The following is a 21,851-nucleotide window of genomic DNA, read 5'->3' on the forward strand; positions in this document are numbered from 1 at the left end:
CAGAACACACAATCAAAATGCATAAAAAATGTATATACATAATTACTGTAATAACGAGTCATAAACGCATCCACTTATGCAAATCCCGGGTTTATTATGAAAGATGAGGCTTCACTGAACAACATGCCGTAAACCATTTTTGCTCCAACTAAACAATAGTGTTGTAATTTAGATGGTTAATCTTTTGTTTATGTGGTGGTAAAAAAAACCTAAAAAAAACAATTATGGCTGGCAGAATATAGTGTTACAAAACAAATGAGGTGGAATCTCGGGCTTCAGTATTCACTCAATAGACAGATGGCATGATGATGTTCTGTTCTGCACCTATCATTTCAAACCTTTTATTCCAGCTAGTAGCATTATGGAAACAAAAAGATTGATGGAGAATGTAGCCAATTAGTGCAGGATTTTAACGCTATATGAGAGAATTTATTCTTGATTTTATTACTCTTTAGAAGTTTCAAAGTGAGGAGCACTTGCACAGTGATGGTCCAGGAAGTGATGCATCTTTCGGTTCTGCCCAAACAGCTATTTCCAGCTCATGCTAACTGGGCTTTGAAAAAAAAAGGAAACAAAGAAAAAAAAATTAACAGTCAAAAAGTTGTTTATTGGGAGATTTGCACAAAGCAGTGATGAGGAAAATATTCTTGGGGGTGGACAAACAACAGCGACTTGGAGATCTGTATAGAGATGGAAAATCTGAGCTCGTTTTACATCTGTAAGTTACAATATATCTCCCTTTACAGTTTTATACAATGTTATATGTTTTTTTGCCCATTTGGTTTCATAAGAGAGATGCATGAAAAGTGTGTGTGTGTTTGTGTCAAGTCAAGTCAAGTCAAGTTTATTTCTATAGCGCTTTTCACAACAGACATTGTCTCAAAGCAGCTTTACAGAAATCAACAGTTAAGGTGAATGGTGTGCATTTATCCCGATGAGCAAGCCATGGCGACTGTGGCAAGGAAGAACTCCCTTAGATGTTATGAGGAAGAAACCTTGAGAGGAACCAGACTCAAAAGGGGAACCCATCCTCATTTTGGTGACATCAAGAGTTTGATCATAAATCTTTCAACAATACAGAACACTGGAGAGTGAGAACTAACATGAGCACTGGAGTATAGGATTATAAGTAAATGTTCTTTCTACAGTCTTTGATATTAAAGTAGGAGCTACTGAGCTCAACATTTGTGATCATCACAGATCCAGCAACAGCTTCTTCATGCCAGAGCCTTTAAACACTCCAGGAGGTCCAATGTCAAACTCCACACATGTAGTGGGATCCAATTGGCACTGGTACGTCTCTAGACGGTTTGAGATGTTTGCGAGTTCGGCATCTACTTCTTAAAAGGTTCAAAATCTTCATGAGGTGGGACGTGACTGGAGCTGGCCAACCTCAGGAAGCCTCGGGATGGGGGGAGAAATAGAAGCAGTGGAGAGAAATTAGCATAGCTGCTGTTCATGATATTAACAGCACAAGTTGATAATGTGCATGTGAATCAGATGTTCTGGAGCACAAGGTTATGATGTGAGATGTATGTTATGTGTAGGCTTTGCTAAAAAGATAAGTTTTTAATCTGCACTTAAACTGGGTGAGTGTGTCTGAACCCCGAACACTGTCAGGAAGACTATTCCAAAGTTTGGGAACTAAATGTGAAAATGATCTACCGCCTTTAGTGGACTTTTCTAGTGGGCTATTCTAGGAACTACTAGAATCCCAGAGTTTTGAGATCTCAGGGAGAGTGACGGATTGTAGCGTGTTAAAAGACTGGAGAGATACATGGGAGCCAAACCATTTAGTGCTTTATAAGTGAGTAGCAGTAGTTTGTAGTCTATTCGAAACTTAACAGGAAGCCAGTGTGTGTGTGTATTGTTGGCATTGGAATGGCCAGACATCAATATGACTGTAAAACAATAACTTGTCTGGCTACCTGGCCATCAATATGAATGCCGAATCAATATCAATAGCCAAACATGTATAACAACAGCCTTTAATGGTCAACCATTTATTTATATGCAGATTGTATGAATAGAGTATAAATGGCCACCTGAGTTTAGCAGGTGTCTCTCAAACAGGGGGAGGGAGAAAAGGATCAGACAGTCTCTGATAAATGTTTGTAGGCACATCATTTGTCATAAAAACTTCATAACGTCAAATATAAACTTATGATACATGTGGCTTTCAACCCATTACTTTTCTGGGTTGCTTTAAGACTGATTTCATGTATTTATATATGAAAAAATTAATAATGTTTAATGTATATCCATGGCACTTCATAATCTATAACTTATTATCTTTTTGAGTAATATGAACTTTGAGTAATTGACAGTAAAGCTCCAAGTGTCTTCTTTCCAAATATATCTAAATTGTGTATGTAGCACATTTTCAGTTACAGTCAGGATCTGTAAAGTTAGGTAGGGCATTTTCAGCTGTGAGTCCCAAAATCTGGGCTGGGAGGGGCGAACCAGACACAGTCTCAGATAAATGTTTGTAGGAATCTCATTTTTCATGATATCTTCATACAATTTAAAATATAAACTCATAAGACATGTTGATTTTACTCTGTAATTTTTTTGGATTGCTCCAGGACTGATTTAATGTATGATTTCATATATTTGAAGAGAAAAAAAAGGAAATTTATATTCAAGGAACTTCATCATCTATAACTTATCATTTTTAGCAATATTGACTTTGAATAATGTAAAGCATTAAAGCTAAAAGTCTCTTCTTTTCAAAGATATTTAAATTGTGTATGTAGCCCACTTTTCTCAGGAACTGTTAACATTTAAATTGGCTGTGGTAAAGGCTAACAGGTTAAAGTGTAGCACCTTTAAATGCTTTGGGAAGAAGCATAACACGTTTCATTAGCTCAGCAGTGCAACCGCTTAGATCTTTCCTCTTATCTTAGCTGGTCAGCATTCATTTTAAAACATGGCTTATAGAACAAAAATATTCCTAGATCAATATCAAAGTATAGTTTAAATATCCAAAATAAGATTACTGATTATAGTTAACATTTACAGCTCTGATAGGCCTTAATGTTGAAATTCTACCCAAATTCAATCTTATGTGACAATTTTGAACTCCTTTGGTGTAAATGTATTACAGCTAATTAACAACTACAGCATTACCATGCCTGCAAAAGTCTAAATCAACAGTAGCAACTTTTGCTACATTAGCCTTAATGCACTTGAGTTCAGTAACAACTGTTCAAGACCAGCAAAATTTACATTAGTCATTATTCTTTCCAACAACTGCAGGAACTGTAATTTTAAAATTATAAGCTTAATTTTAAAGTTGCTTCAAACAAAATACTTCTTGGACATAACAGGAATCTCTGTCGGGATCAAAATGCATAAAATGCAGGAAGTCGTTAAGCAAATCAACATTAGCAAACAGAATTAACTCTTAGGGGGCATCTAACCATTTTACTACAGATCCCATAGCCTTATTAAATACTGCTGTGAGTTCACATATAGTTTCTTTTAAATGTGAAGTTAGCTGATGTCGGAATCCGTTTTTGAGCAGACATAACGGGTGGATTCTTTGTTGCAACTGATTCCCAATGTAGCACACTTAATAAAATAGAACAGACCTCAAAAAAACAATGAAGGATCTTCAGTCTCTGATGAGAAAAAGCTAAACGTTTTTTTCCACTTTATTTCAGACATGTTCCAATGAGCTCAATAGAAGGTGGTCATTCAATTACATCAAAATGATTAAGCGCACACATTCTTTACACACACACATTTACCCTAATGTCACATGGCATCTGTATCTATCTTCTTTTACCTCCTTCTTTTTTCATTTCCCCTTATTTTCACTTTGATTCTCCTCTTCTCCTTGTAAATCTATATTCCTGTTTTACTCAGGTACCCTTATTTTTGCCTTTTATGTTATACTTTATATTAATAAAAAATTTTAAATAACCAATTGTTTTAAACCTTTGCTTCCTCAGGTTCAGCCACATTTTGTTCTCAACCTTCATGCGTTAATCATTTCTTCAGCCTATTTACCTTTCTGCATCTGCAATGTATAAGTTTTCTACTTTGATTTCCAGTTTTAATGCTGTTTACTATTCTACTGTTATTAAATCAAGCTAATAATATTTTTTAGATTACATGCTTAACTGTATTGTTCTACTTATTTATGTCAACACTAAGTTATTATATGCCTTAATCGTTATATGTCTTAGAGCTGGCTGTGTTATATGGTATTGAGCAATTTATAGGCTTATTGTCTTGTTTCTTCTTTGGTTCTGCCAGGTGCATACATTAATCTTATGTCCAGTTCTTGTTATGTGGTCAGTCACGTCTTTATGTCTAATCCTTTTGAAATTGACTTCTTCTTTATTTAGCTTCATCTCGCAGACGTTCCGGGACAGCTGTTAGGAGTATTCTCTGAAAACAATATCGTCAATTTCAACTTCTCACCCTTGCCTCCAAACTTGCACAATTTCTTGAGCATCTCTCTTCCTCGGCCATTCCAGAAACTCCCTTTCAACATACTCTTAGGCATGACTTGAGCACACAGACCTTACCTTAACTCCCTGTTGTTTGTCATCAGGAGCTGCAGACTGACAATGAAGACTATGGCGATCTACGCCCTTGCGCACCTGCACAAACCCTACCATCCTCCCCTTATCCTTCCTGCTGGACTCCTACTTATGACACTTCTACCTCGTCTGTTCTTTCTCCAAACTATTATTTTCCTTCCCTTTACCTAATTCTGATTCAAATTATTCCTCCTATTGCCTACAGGCTCCTTTATCCTAATAAACATACCTAAATATATCTCCTGCATGGTTGTTTTATTTTATCCATACATTCATAACCTCAGTCAAGACCTATTCTACTCTGTTAGTATAAGTTTAATTTCACTTAGAGTAAATAGGCTGAATACACTGTAAATAAATAAATAAATAAATAAATAAATAAATAAATAAATAACAATAATAATAATAATAATAATAATAATAATAATAATAATAATAATAATAATAATTTGGCAGCTGAGGTTGCCAGAATCATTTAGTTAAAAATACAATAAAAATGTAAACTTTAAAACAGTTCAAAACTGTGTACTCTCCAGAATAATTATGTATAAAATACAAAGATGTCCCGTAAAAATTTACACATATTTACAGTTTAAAACTGTACACGTTCCAGAATATTTATGTACAAAATACAAAAATGTCCCGTAAAATTGACTTGTGAATTATGTAAGAAATAGGAAAAACCTTTTGCATTTAAACAAAAGATCCCTGTTGTTTTCACAGAAAAAACATTGGCAGCTGTGGTTGGCAAAATAATTCTGTAAAAAATACATTACAATTAAAAACTGTACATTGTAATATAAAATTTGAAACTGCACCACCTTATAGACCATTTACGTTGACCAGAAATGTGGAAAAACTACAACCCAGTGTACACAGATTAGGGATGTAAAAACTGAGAAAAAACAAAGTAGATATGCCTTAAAAGATAAAGTCATTAAAGACAATTAAAAAAAACATTAATTTGCCTTTATAGATTTATTAACCACAAAGCAGCAAATATACTATACATCTCTAATTTCTTAACATAAATTCGTAGTGTACTACTGTCTATACACAATACAATAAAGAGAATGCCACAGATGAATGATTCTCTCATTAGAACTGGAACAGGATTTACAAACGTTTTTACAAAAGTGGTTAAAATTTAGATACAGAACCCGGGTTGACGGGAAGACGTGCGGTGTTTGTCTTCTCAACTTTGGTGCCCTTTTCCGGGTTGATGAAGAAAAAACACCTTGGTAATTCCGAAAATAGTTGACTATTACAGTTTTTCTCAAATGCTAAAACACATTTCACAAACGTTTCCTCCATGTTCCCCAATGTCTAAACACAACACCCTTTTCTAACGCAACATAAACACAACCACACCTTCTCACTTCAAAACTCAAACTTTCACACCAAAAGAGCAGCTCGAAGCTTTAAAAAATGTAAACACTATACTATAATCATTACACACTACAGCAAAACAATTGAAAACACAATGCTCAATTTGTGTAAAGGTTCTTTGTTTCATAACTGCCAATGCATATTATTGAAACTTTACAGTAATGGATGTTCTTAGATATCTGCAGAGGATTAGGCATTTAGATTTGAGAGTTTCATATGAAGAGTATAAATCTATAGTAAATTCTGCATGTACACTACTGTAACACAACTCAATGCAAAAACAGAATCTATTGCACACAACAGTACTCTTGAAAACATGATCAGGGTGTGAAGTTTTTTTATTTACTTTATTCACACCACACACATACACACACCACAATCACTGTGCGGCATCATGTCGCTGAGCTGCATCGGGCCACATCACCTCATTCACATCGCATGCTAAATTGTCTCTTGCCAGGCACTGCGGGAAAAACGCCCTGGAATGGCGAATCCATCCTTGAAAGGCCTCCACTGGGATGTCAACACAGGCCAGCTCCATTGCCCTTAGGAGGTTCTCTCTAGTGTATGGTTGTCTGTCATAAACCTTCCATCTCCATGATGAGAAGAACTCCTCTATAGGGTTCAGGAAAGGGGAGTAGGGTGGCAGACAGACGTTTAAAAAGTGGTTACTGTTGGTGGTGAACCACTCTCTGATTTGGTTTGTTTTATGGAAGCGTACATTGTCCCAAATGTGCACATAAATTTGATGTGCGGGCCCAGGATGGTGTTGTTGGCAGTCCAGAAGGATGTCTTTTAGCTCCTCTAGGAAGGTGAGGAGACGTTGGGTGTTGTAAGACAGCATGCTGGTGGACAAGCCCCTCCAAACCCATGGCCGCACAAAGAGTAATATTACCCCCCCGTTGGCCAGGAACCTCAGTGATGTTTTTTTGGCCAATGATGTTACGGCCTCTTTGCCTTCGTTTCTGCAGGTTGAAGCCAGCCTCATCCAGGAAGAGGTACTCGTGAGGTCTGGCCATCATGTCCAACTGTAATATCCTCTGTGAAAATGTGAAAGTGCACAGGTGTTCAGAACAACAGTCAATCAGGTAGCACAGTATTGTCCAGAAGTAATGTAGGCTGAGCAACACAATATGTTCACTAACTGTACTGTGAACATGGATGTATACTTACTTGCACATACTCGTAACGTAGGTCTTTGTGTCGCGCAGAATTGCGCTCAAAGGGAACCCTATAGACCTGTTTTATCCGCATCTTTTGGCGCCGGAGAACTCGGTCTACTGTGGCCAAGCTGACATCATCAATGCTCTCAAAGTTGACATTATCGGCAATGACTTTGTCTCTGATCTCCCGGAGTCTGATGAGGTTGTTCTCACGAACCATATCCACAATGAGGGTTTCTTGTGCCGCTGTAAATATGGCAACCCTTCCACCTCTATGTGGCATTCTTTCAACTAAAGAAACATGTGTTGTCAGTTTTACAATACAGTAACAACTAATTTGAAACCAATAGACTACTTTCACAGGCTTGTAAAATTGTATTGTGACAAAGAAAGCAATAGAGTACAATACCTGTTGTGTTGTCTAAATGCCCTGATAATGGTGGCCACGGTGAACCTACTCAGGTTTGGAAGGACTCGTAGTCCTGCTTCAGCCATTGTCATGCCATGGACAATGACATGGTCAATGACTGTTGCTCGCATCTCGTCTGTAATGATGGTGCGAGGTTGTCTTGCTCTCCCTCCTGGACCTTCTCCTCTCCCTTGTTGGCCTGCTCCTCTTCCTCCTCTGATTTGAACTCCTCTTCCTCGTTGGCCTGCTCCTCTTCCTCCTCTGATTTAAACTCCTCTTTCTCGTTGGCCTGCTCCTCTTCCTCCACTGATTTGAACTCCTCTTCCTCGTTGGCCTGCTCCTCTTCTTCCATGGCCAGCTCTTCTCCCTCCTCTGACTCGAATTCCTCTTCCCCTGCCTCTGCCTTCATCCATTGTGTTTGTTTGGAATCTTCAGCAAACTGTGCATTTTGAACTTGATTTTGTACATGTGGTCACAGCATTAGCAACAAGTGTCTTCAATTTTGAGTCGTTGTGTGTAATGAATGACGCCAGGTGTGTTCATTGTGTTCAAATATTGCTGACTGTGGCAAGCATTTTGCATCACATGAGCTTTCATTTGAGAATATAAGCAAAGTTCTTTTGCAACTTGTGTTTTAGCAAAAAAAAAAATGTTTTAAGATTTATGAGAACGGAGGATTGTGTTTTGTGAATTGTGTCTTCATGTGAAATGTGTTTATGATATTGGAAAATGATGGCTAGATTTAGTAAATGTGTTTAGACAACTGGTCATTTGGTTTAGAGGATTGGCTTTTGTGTTTTAGCATTTGAGAAAAACTTTAATAATCATAAAGCTTTAATATGATCAAAAACACACAATCTTTGAATTAATTTGTTAATAAATCTTTTAACAAAGGTTAATAAATTATGTTAAATTTACTATTCATAGTTTAACCCAGCCATTAGGGTTGCACAAGCCAGTGGAATCTTAGTGCGGGTCCCAAGCCCGGATAAATGGGGAGGGTTGTGTTAGTAAGGGCATCCAGCGTAAAAACGTGCCAAATCGAATATGCGGATCACGAGTTATCCGCTGTGGCGACCCCTAATAGGAGAAGCCAAAAAAAAGTTTACTATTCATAGTTTGTTTACGTTAATTAATACATTCTTACTTTGTAATTTAATGAAACCACACAAGGAACCACCTTGGGTGTTTCATTTAACCACCCAAGGCATTGAGAGTGATAGTTAGTTTCTTGAAGTAAACTGCCATGCCAAGTTCATTGAAACAAAACGGCCACTCTTCCAAAAGGCTTTTTATATTTTTCCCCTGATTGACTTGTTTACGCTATGTGTAGAAAATCAACTTAGACTAGATGTTTAACTTCTTGTAGATTTATAGTAGGTTGCTGAGACATCATCTTCAGGTTTTCTTTATTTTCCTGCTGGCTCTCAGGGGCCTTTCCTCTCTGCCTGGAGGTATTTCGTCTGTATCAGACTCATCGACACAATGCTTTCTTTTTCTTATTTTAGGGATATTAGATCGCTTCACATTTTCAATCCTTTATTGCAACTGCTTAACTAAAGAATGGTATCCTGGCCCAACCACATCTCCCTCTATTACATCTTGCAAAGTTTTAGGTTATGTTGACACCATCTTTTTGGCAACTTTAGTAGAATGCCTTCTACTTTACAAATCAAATCTATATCTTTAAGCTGGAGAATTAACTGCCACACATCATCATCATCTGGATTTTGCACTTTGTCACCAATTTAAACAGGAAGCAACCTTAAGAAATTCCAATTCTAAACAGCTTGTCTGGAAGGCTTGGGCACCTCTGAGTTGACAAAACATGGCTTTGTAAGAGCATCAGTTCCTTTGTATTTAAACTGCATCTGTTTAAAATTTAATATGTAAGCCATAGCCTATTTTGATTTAAATACTTCAAGTACAATGCAATATATAAGGCTAAGACACCCTCAAAAATGTAATGGCCTAAACAAGGTGGGAGACCAGGCTGGCAAACATGAAAAGAATTCAAAATATTAAAAACCGAGTTTACCTTATTCCTTTGCTGCCTTGACTGTCTATCATTTGTTGACTTATTAAACTTTTTTGGGGTTAAACAAAACATCACCAGACCAACTCACCGTTGTAACCACACACTAGACTTAATAATATCCCACGGAGCAGACGTCACTGATATAGATATTTTACCTCAGAGTGATGACATCACAGACCATTATCTCATACTGTACACACTACCGGTAGAGCAGATTAGCCGTGTTTTACCACGCTATCGACTTGGTAGAACTATTGTTCTGCCAACTAAGGACAGATTCCTAAATAACCTGCCCGATTTATCTCAATTTCTTACTAAACCCATAACTGCTAATGATCTTGATGAAATGTCTAACAACATAGACTTTATCCTTTTTAGCACACTAGACACTGTTTCCCCCATCCGGTTAAAAAAGGTCAGAGAACAAGCACGTGCACCTTGGTATAATAGTCTTACGCATTCCCTCAAGAGAACAGTAATCTGGAGAGAAAATGGAGGAAAACTAAATTGGAGTTATTTAGAATTGCATATAAAGACAGTATGCTCAACTACAGACAGGCGCTAAAAGCTGCTAGAGCTGAACACCTGAGCAAACTCATAGAAAATAACAAAAACAATCCCAGGTTCCTTTTCAGTACAGTAACTAAATTAACTACAAATCAGGTATCTGAAAAATGTGTTCCATCACAGTTAAGTAGTAAGGACTTTATGAAATTCTTCACTGAAAAAAATAGATAACATTAGAAAAACAATTGTGGCAGTTCAACCTCTGACAGCATCTCCTGACACAATCTCGCCTACAACTCCACAACTACACTGCTTTACATGTATAGGACAGGAAGAGCTGTATAATGTTATTACCAAAGCTAAATCACCAACATGTCAGTTAGATCCGATTCCAACTCATCTATTAAAGGAAGTGTTATATACAGCTGTTGAGCCTCTTCTCAATATTATTAACTCCTCACTATCGTTAGGTCACGTCCCTAAATCCCTCAAGTTAGCAGTTATTAAGCCCCTCATTAAAAAACCTAATTTGGATCCAAACACACTATCGAATTACAGACCAATTTCAAATCTCCCATTTATGTCTAAGATTTTAGAAAAGATTGTCGCTGCCCAGTTATGTTCGCACTTGCAAGAGAACAATATCTTTGAAATGTTTCAGTCAGGTTTTAGGCCCCATCAAAGCACAGAAACTGCTCTAATTAAAATCACTAATGACCTGCTTTTAGCTTCAGATCAAGGCTTCATCTCGTTGTTGGTTTTAACGATTTAAAGATTTAAAGATCTTAGTGCTACATTCGACACTATAGACCATGATCTCCTCCTAGATTGCTTACAGAATTACATCGGCATTCAGGGACAGGCATTAAGCTGTCTTAAATCCTACCTGTCCGATCGTTACCATTTCGTAGACTTAAATGGAGAGCTATCCAGGCTAATGCTAGTAAATTATGGCGTGCCACAAGGTTCAGTTCTAGGACCCCTGCTTTTCACAATATACATGCTTCCCTTAGGAAATATTATTAGAAGGCATGAAATTAGCTTCCATTGTTATGCTGATGATACCCAGCTGTATATCTCATCAAAACCAAGCGATACAGCTCAATTAACTCGCATAACTGAGTGTGTCAAAGAAATAAGAGATTGGATGACCCATAACTTTCTAATATTAAATTCTGATAAGACGGAGATTTTGCTCATCGGCCCAAAAACCAGTATACAGAAGCTCCAGCATCTCAACCTGCATTTAGCTTCAGTTAGTTCAGAATGCGGCTGCAAGAGTTCTTACAAGGTCAAGAAAATATGATCATATAACCCCATTCTTATCATCCCTGCACTGGCTTCCTGTTAAGTTTCGAATAGACTACAAACTACTACTTCTTACTTATAAAGCCCTAAATGGTTTAGCTCCCATGTATCTCTCCAGTCTTTTAACACGCTACAATCCGTCACGCTCCCTGAGATCTCAAAACTCTGGACTTCTAGTAGTTCCTAGAATAGCAAAGTCCACTAAAGGTGGTAGATCATTCTCACATTTAGCTCCTAAACTCTGGAATAGACTTCCTGACAGTGTTTCGGGGTTCAGACACACTCACCCAGTTTAAGTGCAGATTAAAAACATATATTTTTAGCAAAGCCTACACATAACATACATCTCACATCATAACCTTGTGCTCCAGAACATCTGATTCACATGCACATTATCAACTTGTGCTGTTAATATCATGAACAGCAGCTACGCTAATTTCTCTCCACTGCTTCTATTTCTCCCCCCATCCTGAGGCATCCTGAGGTTGGCCAGCTCCAGTTACGTCCCACCTCATGAAGATTTTAAACCTTTTAAGACGTAGATGCCGAACTCGCAAACATCTCGAACCATCTAGAGACGTACCAGTGCCAATTGGATCCCACTACATGTGTGGACATTGGACCTCCTGGAGTGTTTAAAGGCCCTGGCATGGAGAAGCTGGTGCTGGATCTGTGATGATCACAAATGTTGAGCTCAGTAGCTCCTAGTTTTATAACCATAAAGACTGTATAAGACTGTAGAAAGAACATTACTTATAATCTTATACTGCAGTGCTCATGTTAGTTCTCTTTCTCCAGTGTTCTGTATTGTTGAAAGATTTATGATCATACTCTTGATGTCACCCAAATGAGGATGGGTTCCTCTTTTGAGTCTGGTTCCTCTCAAGGCTTCTTCCTCATTACATCTAAGGGAGTTTTTCCTTGCCACAGTCGCCACGGCTGCTCATCAGGGATAAATCCCTCATAATGCAAAATAAATAAACCTGCGCAATATTACACCCAAATGGTTTTAAAAGTAAAGCCACAGTACTTCGGGCTAAAAACATGATGTGATCTTAGTCTCACAGTCTGTCGGACAAAACCACAATACTTCGGGTAACCGTTTTAAAGTTTACAGATCCGCTGTGCGTTGCACTCTTTACACTAGTCCCAGTTTCACTTGCTTAAGAAACTTTATAATAATCCCACAATGAGTTTGAATTACTTTAGAAACTTATAAACTTAAGAACTTTGCTTCAGTTACTTTAGAAGCAATATTCCAAACTCTGAGACTACTGAACTACTGAAATTAACATTTTCTTTTCTAGATTTATTTTTTTAAACAATGAGGTTCCCTAAACTAAAAAAAAAAAAAAACATAGAAGAAACCGTTTTCTTACCTTTCTTACCCTTGCTGGGTGGCTTGCCAATGTATGAAACAAATGATGACAATGACGATCATAATAAAGTTGTTTACAAAAGCATAGCAGTCACAAAATACAGTATTTTTGGTTCATCTGAGAAAAAGAAAAAAGAAGCCTGGATAAAATCTGCTCAGACATTTTATACTGTTCTTCCCTTTAAAATGTAAAGATGATTTATCCTTTAAATGTAAATTAAGTGTAGGAAATGAATAAAAGGTCCACATGGCTGGGTAATACTACTATCGAGCCGGAGGTCAACAGGTGGTAATCACCAGTATTTACACTTTTACTGTTACACAGTTACTGTGCCCCATATACAAATATCAGCCTGATACAACATATGCTCTAATTTCATTTTATTTAATTTTTTTATCATTAATCTACACATGACAAAGTGAAAACAGAATTCTAGAAATGTCTGAAATATTTATTTTACACAAGTATTCAGAATTGAAATGAGCTCAGGTGCCTCCCAATTCTCTAGATGGTTGCTGCGATGTTTATACACCTTGATTAGAGTCCACCTGTGGAAAGGTTTATTGATTGGACATGATTTGGAAGGGCACACACTTCTCTATAGAAGGCCTCATAGCTGACAATGCATATCAGAAAAAAACACCAAGCCATGAGGTCAAATAAACAGCCTGCACAGCTCAAAGACAGGCGCATTGCAAGGCACAGGTCTGAGAAAAACTACAAAAAATTGCTACTGCACTAAAGATTACAAGCACAATGGCCTCCATAATTCAACAACCAGGACTCTTCCAAGAGCTGGTTGCTCAGCCAAACTGAACAAGGAGGGCCCTCAGTAAAAGAACCCGATGGTCACTCTGACTGAACTCCACAGAGTGTGGAGTTGGGACAAAGATCCAAAAGGACAACTATCACTGCAGCCCTTCACCAATCTGGGCTTTATGGCAGAGGGGCTAGATGGAAGCCCCCTTGGAGTTTGCCAACAGGCACCTGAAGGACTCTCAGACAATGTGGAACAAGATTCTCTGGTCTAATGAAACCAAGATTAAACTGGGACTTGTCAACTGGTCAGGCTTGAGGGGAAAGCTATAAGTACATAAAATAAATAAAATACATAAAATAAAAACCTGTTTCACAGTGCTCAGGACTGCAGTCTGAGCCGAACCCTAATCACAGTCAAGAAAACACAAGCTTAGGAACATCTCTGTGAATGTCCTAGACTGACCCAAACAGAGCCCTGAATTGAACCCTATTGAACATCTTTGGAGAGACCTGAAAGTGGCTGTTTATGCATGTTTATAATTCGAGACACTAAACTCAACACAGAGTATGAAGACAAAATATTTTCGTAAACATTTGAAAGTAATTATGGTGTTTTAAATTACGTAATTTATCAGGACACCAAACGGAACATTTGCTATGTTTACACACATGAGGTTAATGAGGTGATACTGGAGAAACTGCACCTCTTCTGAAAAATTTCATACGGATTACATAATCAGAAAATATTTGTATGTGATGTGAATTTGTTCATTTAAAAGTAGAATTTTCGAGCTTTCTATACATATATTTATTTTTGTATCTTATATTTTCTGTCTCATCCACGTTAACCCCATGGATCTTGTTGCCTTCTGCCTGCTCATTATTAGCTTCATAAACTAGTCTACGTCTGTGGTGTGTGAGAGCCAGGAAATGGCACACCAGTGGTAGATTGAAAAAGCCACACACAATGAGAGGAAATAGGCTGATGGTCTGAAAACGGCATGCAATGAGAAAGAAAAAAATTTACATTTTATAAAATAGATTAAAACTAAAGTAAGAGCCTGTAAAAATGTAAGAAGTAGAAAGTACAGATATTTGTGTAAAAATATAACGAGTAAAATTAAAAAGTTGTCTGAAAAATAAATAGTGAAGTAAAGTACTGATACCAGAAAAATCTACTTGAGTACCATAAGGAAGTACATGTACTTTGTTACTTCCCCCCTCTGCTGTCCACTGATGGTCCCCATCCAAACTGACCAAGCTTAAGAGGATTTGCCATGAAAAATGCCAGAAAATCCCCCATTTCTGGTGTGCAAAGCTTGTTGCATCATAAACAAAAAAACTAGATTGCCAATGGAGATAGTAAAGGGTTGAAATACTTATATACCTGTGATATTTCAGGTTTCTTTTATATTTTTTATTTAAAAAACATTTACAGAATTCTGTTTTCACTTTTTTCATTATGGGGTACTTAGAGTAGATTAATGAAAAAAAAAATCGATTTAAAAAAATGTAGAACTTGCCTGTTAATGTGATGAATTGTCAAGAATCTTTTTATTTGCTAAAAGATTCAAATAAGCACTGTTTTGACTGTTGCAGTTTATTTAACAATAAGTTACAGAAGTATGAAACAAGTTCTTTTAATCAGTATTTACAATTTTCTCAATTTGTTTAATTCCTCATATATACAGTAACTTAATCAGCATGATTTACATAGAAGAAATTTCCTTACTCAATTCAAGTTTCATTAGAGAAAAGCCTCACATACAGAAATCAGTGACCCTGAAACTTACTCCAAAAGGGATTTTTTTCCCCACTGACCATTAGAAGAAGAGACCAAGCAATGTTCTATACCTTGAAATATATGCAATGCAGGACAATAAATTACATATTTAAGCACCTTAAAAATAAGCGCAATTACAACTTCTCACATATTTTGTAGAAGAGATCATTTCTGTACAAATAAACACCGGTCTGTTTATACAAGCACATTAGTTTGGAGGAAAACACGGTGCATTTTCAAAAGCATGTTTACAATCTAGCATATATGAATAAACATCAGCAAGTAATCATAACTTATAAACAAAAAAATGCATCTGAAATTTCGAAACAGTCTTCAGTTATAAATGGCAATACATGACCTGGGGGGAAAAGTAAACAAAACAGTACAATAGGCACTGCCTTGACTTATATATATATATATATATATATATATATATATATATATATATATATATATATATATATATATATATATATATAAAAAAAGGATAAGTGATTGATATATCCACATATACCCATCAATAAAAAAGCAGTACATGGCATGTAAACCATTCACATTCTTTGTCTGAGATATCAATACAATCGGTATGAAAACAACACCTCTCTATCGTCTCTCATTGCTATAATCCTTCCACAAACTTCTCTAAAGTGTCTCCAGTGGTATCTCCTACCATGATCAACTCATTGTTCAGCCCTCTATGGTTTGGTGTGTTAAGCTGAGAGAGCATTGTGCTCTGCTCTGGGGTACATAGATGGCCCTGTTCCATGGAGCCTGTCATTACCCCAGCAAGTGTGGGGCGGGGGGAGCTGGAGTGCATTGAAGCATGCTGGGGAGAGGGTTGAAGCTGCATGCGTGGGGATGGACTGGAATGTGGGGGCTGCTGCAAAGGAGGATGGGGTGACTGCACAGGTGCAGGTGATCTAACTTGGTTGCCCAGTGCATTCAATATGGCCTGTCCAGGTAAATGTGAGCCTTGCTGCTGTACTGGGAGCATATGGGGCTGAGGGCTCATAGAGGTGGCTTGAGGTGGTGATCCTAGTTGCTGTTTTAGCATTTGCTGTGGGAGCTGTTGTGGCGACATAAGCTGTTGCATTATATTCTGGGTTGGGTCAATGCTCATTCCAGGTTGGCTCATTCCAGGCATCATGGGAATATTACCTCCCTGCATAGTCAATTGCTGCTTCATGCGTATTTGCGAGTAGTTAACTGCACCTTGAGATTGGGAAAACCCCCCTTGGGCAGGAGTCAAGGCTCCTTGCTGCTGCTGTTGCATTTGGTGTACGAGTTGTCGGCGATAAAGCTGCTGGTTGCCATTGTGTGTAGCATTCATGAGTTGTCCCTGTGGCCCTAGGGTGCCCATACCCTGAGATGCAGCAGCTTGCTGAGACTGCATTCCTGGTCTCATCAGTGGAGCATTCTGCATAGCAGCCATATTCTGCAACCCTGACTGGACTCTGATCATAGCTTGTGGGCTCTGCTGCAGCTGTGGCAGGGATTGCCGGGGTTGACTGGCCTGATACTTTGCTGTTCGTTGTTTGATAAATGCAGCCATTAAGTGAGGGTTTAACTTGAGAATGTTGAGGACCTGCTGCTGTTGTTGAGGTGAATGCGGTGACTTCAATTTGCACAACAACTCCTGGAGGGCACCTGGTGCAATGCTTCCTGTACCTTTTTGGATCATTTCATTTTGCTGTGGGGCTTGAGGAGGCACTGGCTGAGGTGGCATGACACCCTGTATGGGCCGTGGTTGCTGTTGCTGGATAATAGCCCGCTGCATCAATGTAGGCTGTTGAGATGAAGGTGTTAACTGAGGTTGTTGAGGTACCACATTGGCCTGTTGTGTTGGCATCTGCTGTGGTTGAGGGGCCTGTGGATTCTGCATGGGGCCTTGCATACCAGCACCCCATGGTCCAGACTGCATTCCCTGTAGAGACTGAGGACCTCTGTGGCTCATTATCTGCATGGGTGCCACCATGCGAGACTGGGTCATGGACATGCCATTCAGGTTGACCCTAAAATCTGCCTGCTGCTGCTTTGGCATGCCTGTCATCTCTATACTTCGTACAACCTGCAAGGCAGCTAGTGTCGTCTGGTGTTGTGGTGTTGGTGGCTGTGGAGGCATGGGCAGGGGAGATTGTTGTTGTTGTGAGGGTGAGGATTGAGCGCCTGGTTCGCCCTGGGAGCCTGGTGTAGGTGGCTGACTGCTGCGTCCATTGTTGTCTAAGGCTTGTGGCACAGTGGTGATGTTCTGATTTGATGGTTGGGGCTGGTTTGGTAATGGCTGAGGTGTTTGTGGTGTACTAGGCTGCTGCTGTTGAGAGTTTGGTGTCCCAGGAGCTCCTGAGTTAGGGGAAGGCAGGGGCTTTTGCATGGTCCGGCCCTGCATGAGTGCCATGCGCCGCCTCATCAACTGAGCCTGTTGTAATCGCTGCTGGAGCTGCTGCTGGCGCAGCTTGTGCTTGATATTGAGGCAGAAGGGAACAGGACACTTATTTTCTGGGCAGTGCTTGGCATGGTAGCAGCACAACGCAATGAGCTGTTTGCACACGGGGCAGCCCCCGTTTGTCTTGCGCTTACAGCCTTTTGTGTGTTGTACCACCCGCTTCATTTTTTGGCAAGATGGCAGTGAGCAGTTAGCGTTTCGACACTGGCAAGCATGTACCAGAGATTGGATACAACGCTGAATGCTCAGACGCCTGCTTTCCTGCGGACTCTTGGAAGCCTCACTATTCTGGTTGTTGCTGTCATCATCAAGGCCAAGGCCCCATTTCACCATTGGATGCTCATGACCATTCAAATTGTAGCAATTAATGCATAGGTCAAAGTCCTGGAAAAAAAAAATTCTAGTTAATGTTTTTTTTATGTCTTAATACTAATTTTGATTTAATTATGTAGAATCCTGTTTTGCTAGCAAAATTCTTTTTTCTCAATTGCTATTTCAAAGTATTGAAAATGAAATCTGGTGAATGGAAGGTCTTAACTGTACACATAGACTAACCTCACAGACAGTGCAGTGCCAACGTGTCTCTACATGGTGCTTGCACTCATTGCAGGTGTAGACAAAACGGTCCTGGCCCTGATTATGCAACTCTACCAGCATACACATAGTGCTCCACTTGCAATGGCGCAAGGAGCTGAACTCCCAATGCTTGTCCCGTGCAAGCGTAAGAAAGGCATCTCGACCATCCATCAGGTCACAGATGAGTAAGGGATCAGGGTCCATGATGGGGGGCAGAGTGTTGATCACAGGACCAGCATGGAGGTGGATTATAAAGAAAACCTAGAATGAAAAAAAGTTTGAGAAATGTATTTAAATCTATAAAACGTATATATATAAATCTATAAAACGTATATATATATATATATATATATATATATATATATATATATATATATATATATATATATAAATCTATAAAACGTATATATATATATATATATATATATATATATATATATATATATATATATATATATATATAAATCTATAAAACGTATATATATATATATATATAAATCTATAAAACGTGTATATATATATATATATATATATATATATAAATATATATATATATATAAAAAAAAAATATATATATATATATATATATATATATATATATATATATATATATATATATATATATATATATATATATATAAATATATAATTTTTTAGAAGTTTAGAAATTATAACTGACAACAAGAATTGTGATGTATACCTGTGCCTTGACATTTTGTGTGCATGACAATTTAAACTTGTACTATTTGCAACTACAAACTATTGGAGAAATTACCTCCTTGTGCTTCTCCATAGTTGCATAGAGCTTCTGGGACAGATCATTTGCTACATTTGGCATTCCAGGCTTCTTCTTGTTGGCTCGGCTCATGCTGCTCTTGTTTTTGTTAGTCTTCTTGTTGTTCTTCTTTTTTCCATTCTTACTATCAGCTTGGGTCCCCTTCAGGAAAAAATATACAAATGACTTTTTTTTAACCCCATTGTTAAAAACTTGCCACAACTCCCATTATTTCATGTATCTTGCCTCTACTGTCTCAGAAGAAGCTGTATTCTCCTCCTTCTTCCTTTCCTCCTCCTCTTGCTCCAGCTCCTTGATGCTTTCCTCCAAAACATTGGGCCAAAAATCTCCCTCAAAATAAGGCAGCTCATAGGCACTTTTAATTCGATCCTCTGTAGCCTGTTTAAAGATGTCCTGTAACAAGGAATATATATTTTTCACCTAATGCAAGCAAAATGAGATACTTCTAGTAAAAGTGACTGTTCTGTTTCAATGCTCTGGGGCATCATCTTACTTTATAGTCATGAATTATTCTTTCGGCAAAGGCTTTGTCCAGCATTTTGCGGTACCACTCCTGAAGTCTTTTGGGTTTGGGTATCTTCTGATCAGGAGGGTGACTGTGAAATATATAGTCATCTCCTTCACTTGGTGGGCAGGCCCAGATATGACCTGTCACATACCTGTATATAGGGAAAATTAAATTTTATTTACTGTGTGTAAGATTATTGTTAAAAATGAAAGAAAAAAAGCAAGAGTTGGGCTGGATAGTAAAAACCTGAAAGGAAACATTTCAGTATATTGTGCACATTAAAATACAAAGGACCAAGCACAGAAAGTGAAAAGGGAGCACATAAATTTGTCAGCAAAATAAAAAAGAACCAGAGAGATTAAAGAACAAGCAAGATGTGAAAACAGCCAGGCAAACCATTCAGAAAAAAACCTGTCTACGGGTTTAAGAATTAAAATGTCAAAAATTGAGGTTTCACTTCCTGATATTTAAATATCTATGTGTTAAACATGGCACCTTTTAACCCACCCATTTTTAAATAATTACAATTATTGAAACCTGTATTTGGTAGGTGTTGCTTGTTGCCCAGTTGTTACCTGCGATTGATTTATTAAACAATGAATAGCTCTAAAAGTGTACACTTAGTTTAAATCTAGTATTTTGCCTGAGAAAACTACAATTGTTGAAAAAAAAAAGAATAACAATTATTAATGTTTTGAAAGAAAAAACCTTGTGTAATATAACCATACCTTGAATAAGTCAGTCAAGAGAAAAAACAGTAATTTATGACAAACATTTTAGTTTATTAAAATTTTTCAGAAAAGAAGTACATATGTTTATCAAGGCAAAAGTAAATTTTTATTAATGAGACAAAAACAGAGGTCAACTCACAGACAGTTTCAAATCAAAAGGAAGAAAACGAGAAAAAAACAACCAATACAAAAAATAAATAAATAATAATAACAATAAATAAAACAAAACAGAGGACACCTGCCAATTGTCATTAAATAAAAACAACAACAAAAATCAATATTGAAACAACATTTTCCACCTTAGTTTTTAAAGGAAAAGCTCTCATTTGCTTTAAGAACCAAGATTGAGCATTTTGTTTCAAAATTGAATAAGTAAACTGACTATATAAAACCAATTCACCCAGACAAAAAAAAAGACTTTTTTACTGACTGCCAAAAGAATTAACATCAGTCTATTATCTTTATTATGTCATCCATTAAAGGAAATAGTCAAAATACAGTGATTTACAATTGAATGCAAAAACTGCTTCTAAATGTCTTTTTTTATCACCAACAAAATTCTCTCCACATGGCTAAGTTTGTTTTTCCGCATTCATTAATTGAAATATCTTTTATTTCCCTCTATGCAACATTTGTCTCTAACATATATTGTGTTTTCTGGTACTGTTTGAAGAAATTCTTGATAGAATTTTGAAATAATCTTATTGCATGATTCAGCTCTATTTACTTCTAAGAAAACCTTTAGTATTTCTGTTTTGGTGGGTTCTAATATTAGTCTAATATTACAATTATAGTGTCTTATTTGAAGGTATCTATAAAACCAATTTTGATTAAACCACATTTTTTTTTTAGTGACTCAAATCTTTAGATTTTACCTTTATAAAAAAAAACAACAATAATGAGTAATTCCTTGTGTAATCAAAGTTTAAAATCTATTATCTAGTCTGTTCTGTCGCGTATCAAATTTTCAGAGATCGTTTGATACAGGGGTTTATTTCATCAGCTATTCTTGTCTCAAGTTGGTCATTAGCTATTAGAGCAGATAATAGAATCTCCTGCTCTATTTCCATCTATCTTGCTCAATATGTTGGACAATTCCAGCAATTTAATGGTCTTAGTAGAGATGCATAATAGTGGTATTGTAAGAAGGGAAGGCCTTAGATTAGATTTAAAACATTACTACTAATTAAAGAAAAGGGTAAAAATTCCCTTTTCTTTAATTAGTAGTAATGTTTTAAATCTAATTCAGTTTTTTTTCCCTGCCATAAAAATCTTGATAATCCATTCTCTGAATTGCTGGGTTAATATTTCTATTATTCGAATGTGTCTGTAAAAGAAAGAGTAGACTAACTGAGTAACTTTGGAGCCTAAACGGTACAAAGGATTAAGGTTCCATCTTAATAGAGCCACTTTTATAATTTTTTTCTTTTAAAAAGGGGTCCATAATTTGTAACTCATTCAAATGTACTTCTGTAGTTCGTAGTTGAACACTAATACTTGAGCCTTTGA

General features: G+C 37.3%; 3 protein-coding genes across 4 annotated transcripts in view; all 3 read right to left on the bottom strand.

Annotated features, from left to right (window-relative positions):
* The window catches only part of trap1 (TNF receptor-associated protein 1), a 123,984-nt gene that overhangs the window by 73,156 nt on the left and 28,977 nt on the right, over positions 1-21,851 (bottom strand). The window lies entirely within an intron of this gene.
* LOC310739945 (uncharacterized protein) lies at positions 6,650-7,388 on the bottom strand (the record flags this gene model as incomplete). The annotated part of the gene is made up of 2 exons (XM_083566241.1): positions 6,650-6,982; positions 7,116-7,388. 2 exons carry the CDS (start codon positions 7,386-7,388, stop codon positions 6,650-6,652), a joined length of 606 nt encoding a protein of 201 aa, XP_083422367.1.
* crebbpb (CREB binding lysine acetyltransferase b) overlaps positions 15,748-21,851 on the bottom strand; it is a 111,196-nt gene continuing 105,092 nt past the window's right edge. For both annotated transcript variants that reach the window (XM_083565734.1, XM_083565733.1), the window contains exons 27-31: positions 19,597-19,762; positions 19,329-19,496; positions 19,083-19,244; positions 18,287-18,568; positions 15,748-18,115 (exon numbers count right to left, since the gene is read on the bottom strand). In XM_083565734.1, coding sequence (XP_083421860.1) covers positions 15,908-18,115; positions 18,287-18,568; positions 19,083-19,244; positions 19,329-19,496; positions 19,597-19,762 — 2,986 coding nt within the window. In that variant the 3' untranslated portion in view covers positions 15,748-15,907. The remainder of the gene's footprint in view (positions 18,116-18,286; positions 18,569-19,082; positions 19,245-19,328; positions 19,497-19,596; positions 19,763-21,851) is intronic.

Source organism: Silurus aristotelis (assembly GCF_946808225.1).
Source record: "Silurus aristotelis genome assembly, chromosome: 17".
Taxonomy (NCBI): domain Eukaryota; kingdom Metazoa; phylum Chordata; class Actinopteri; order Siluriformes; family Siluridae; genus Silurus; species Silurus aristotelis.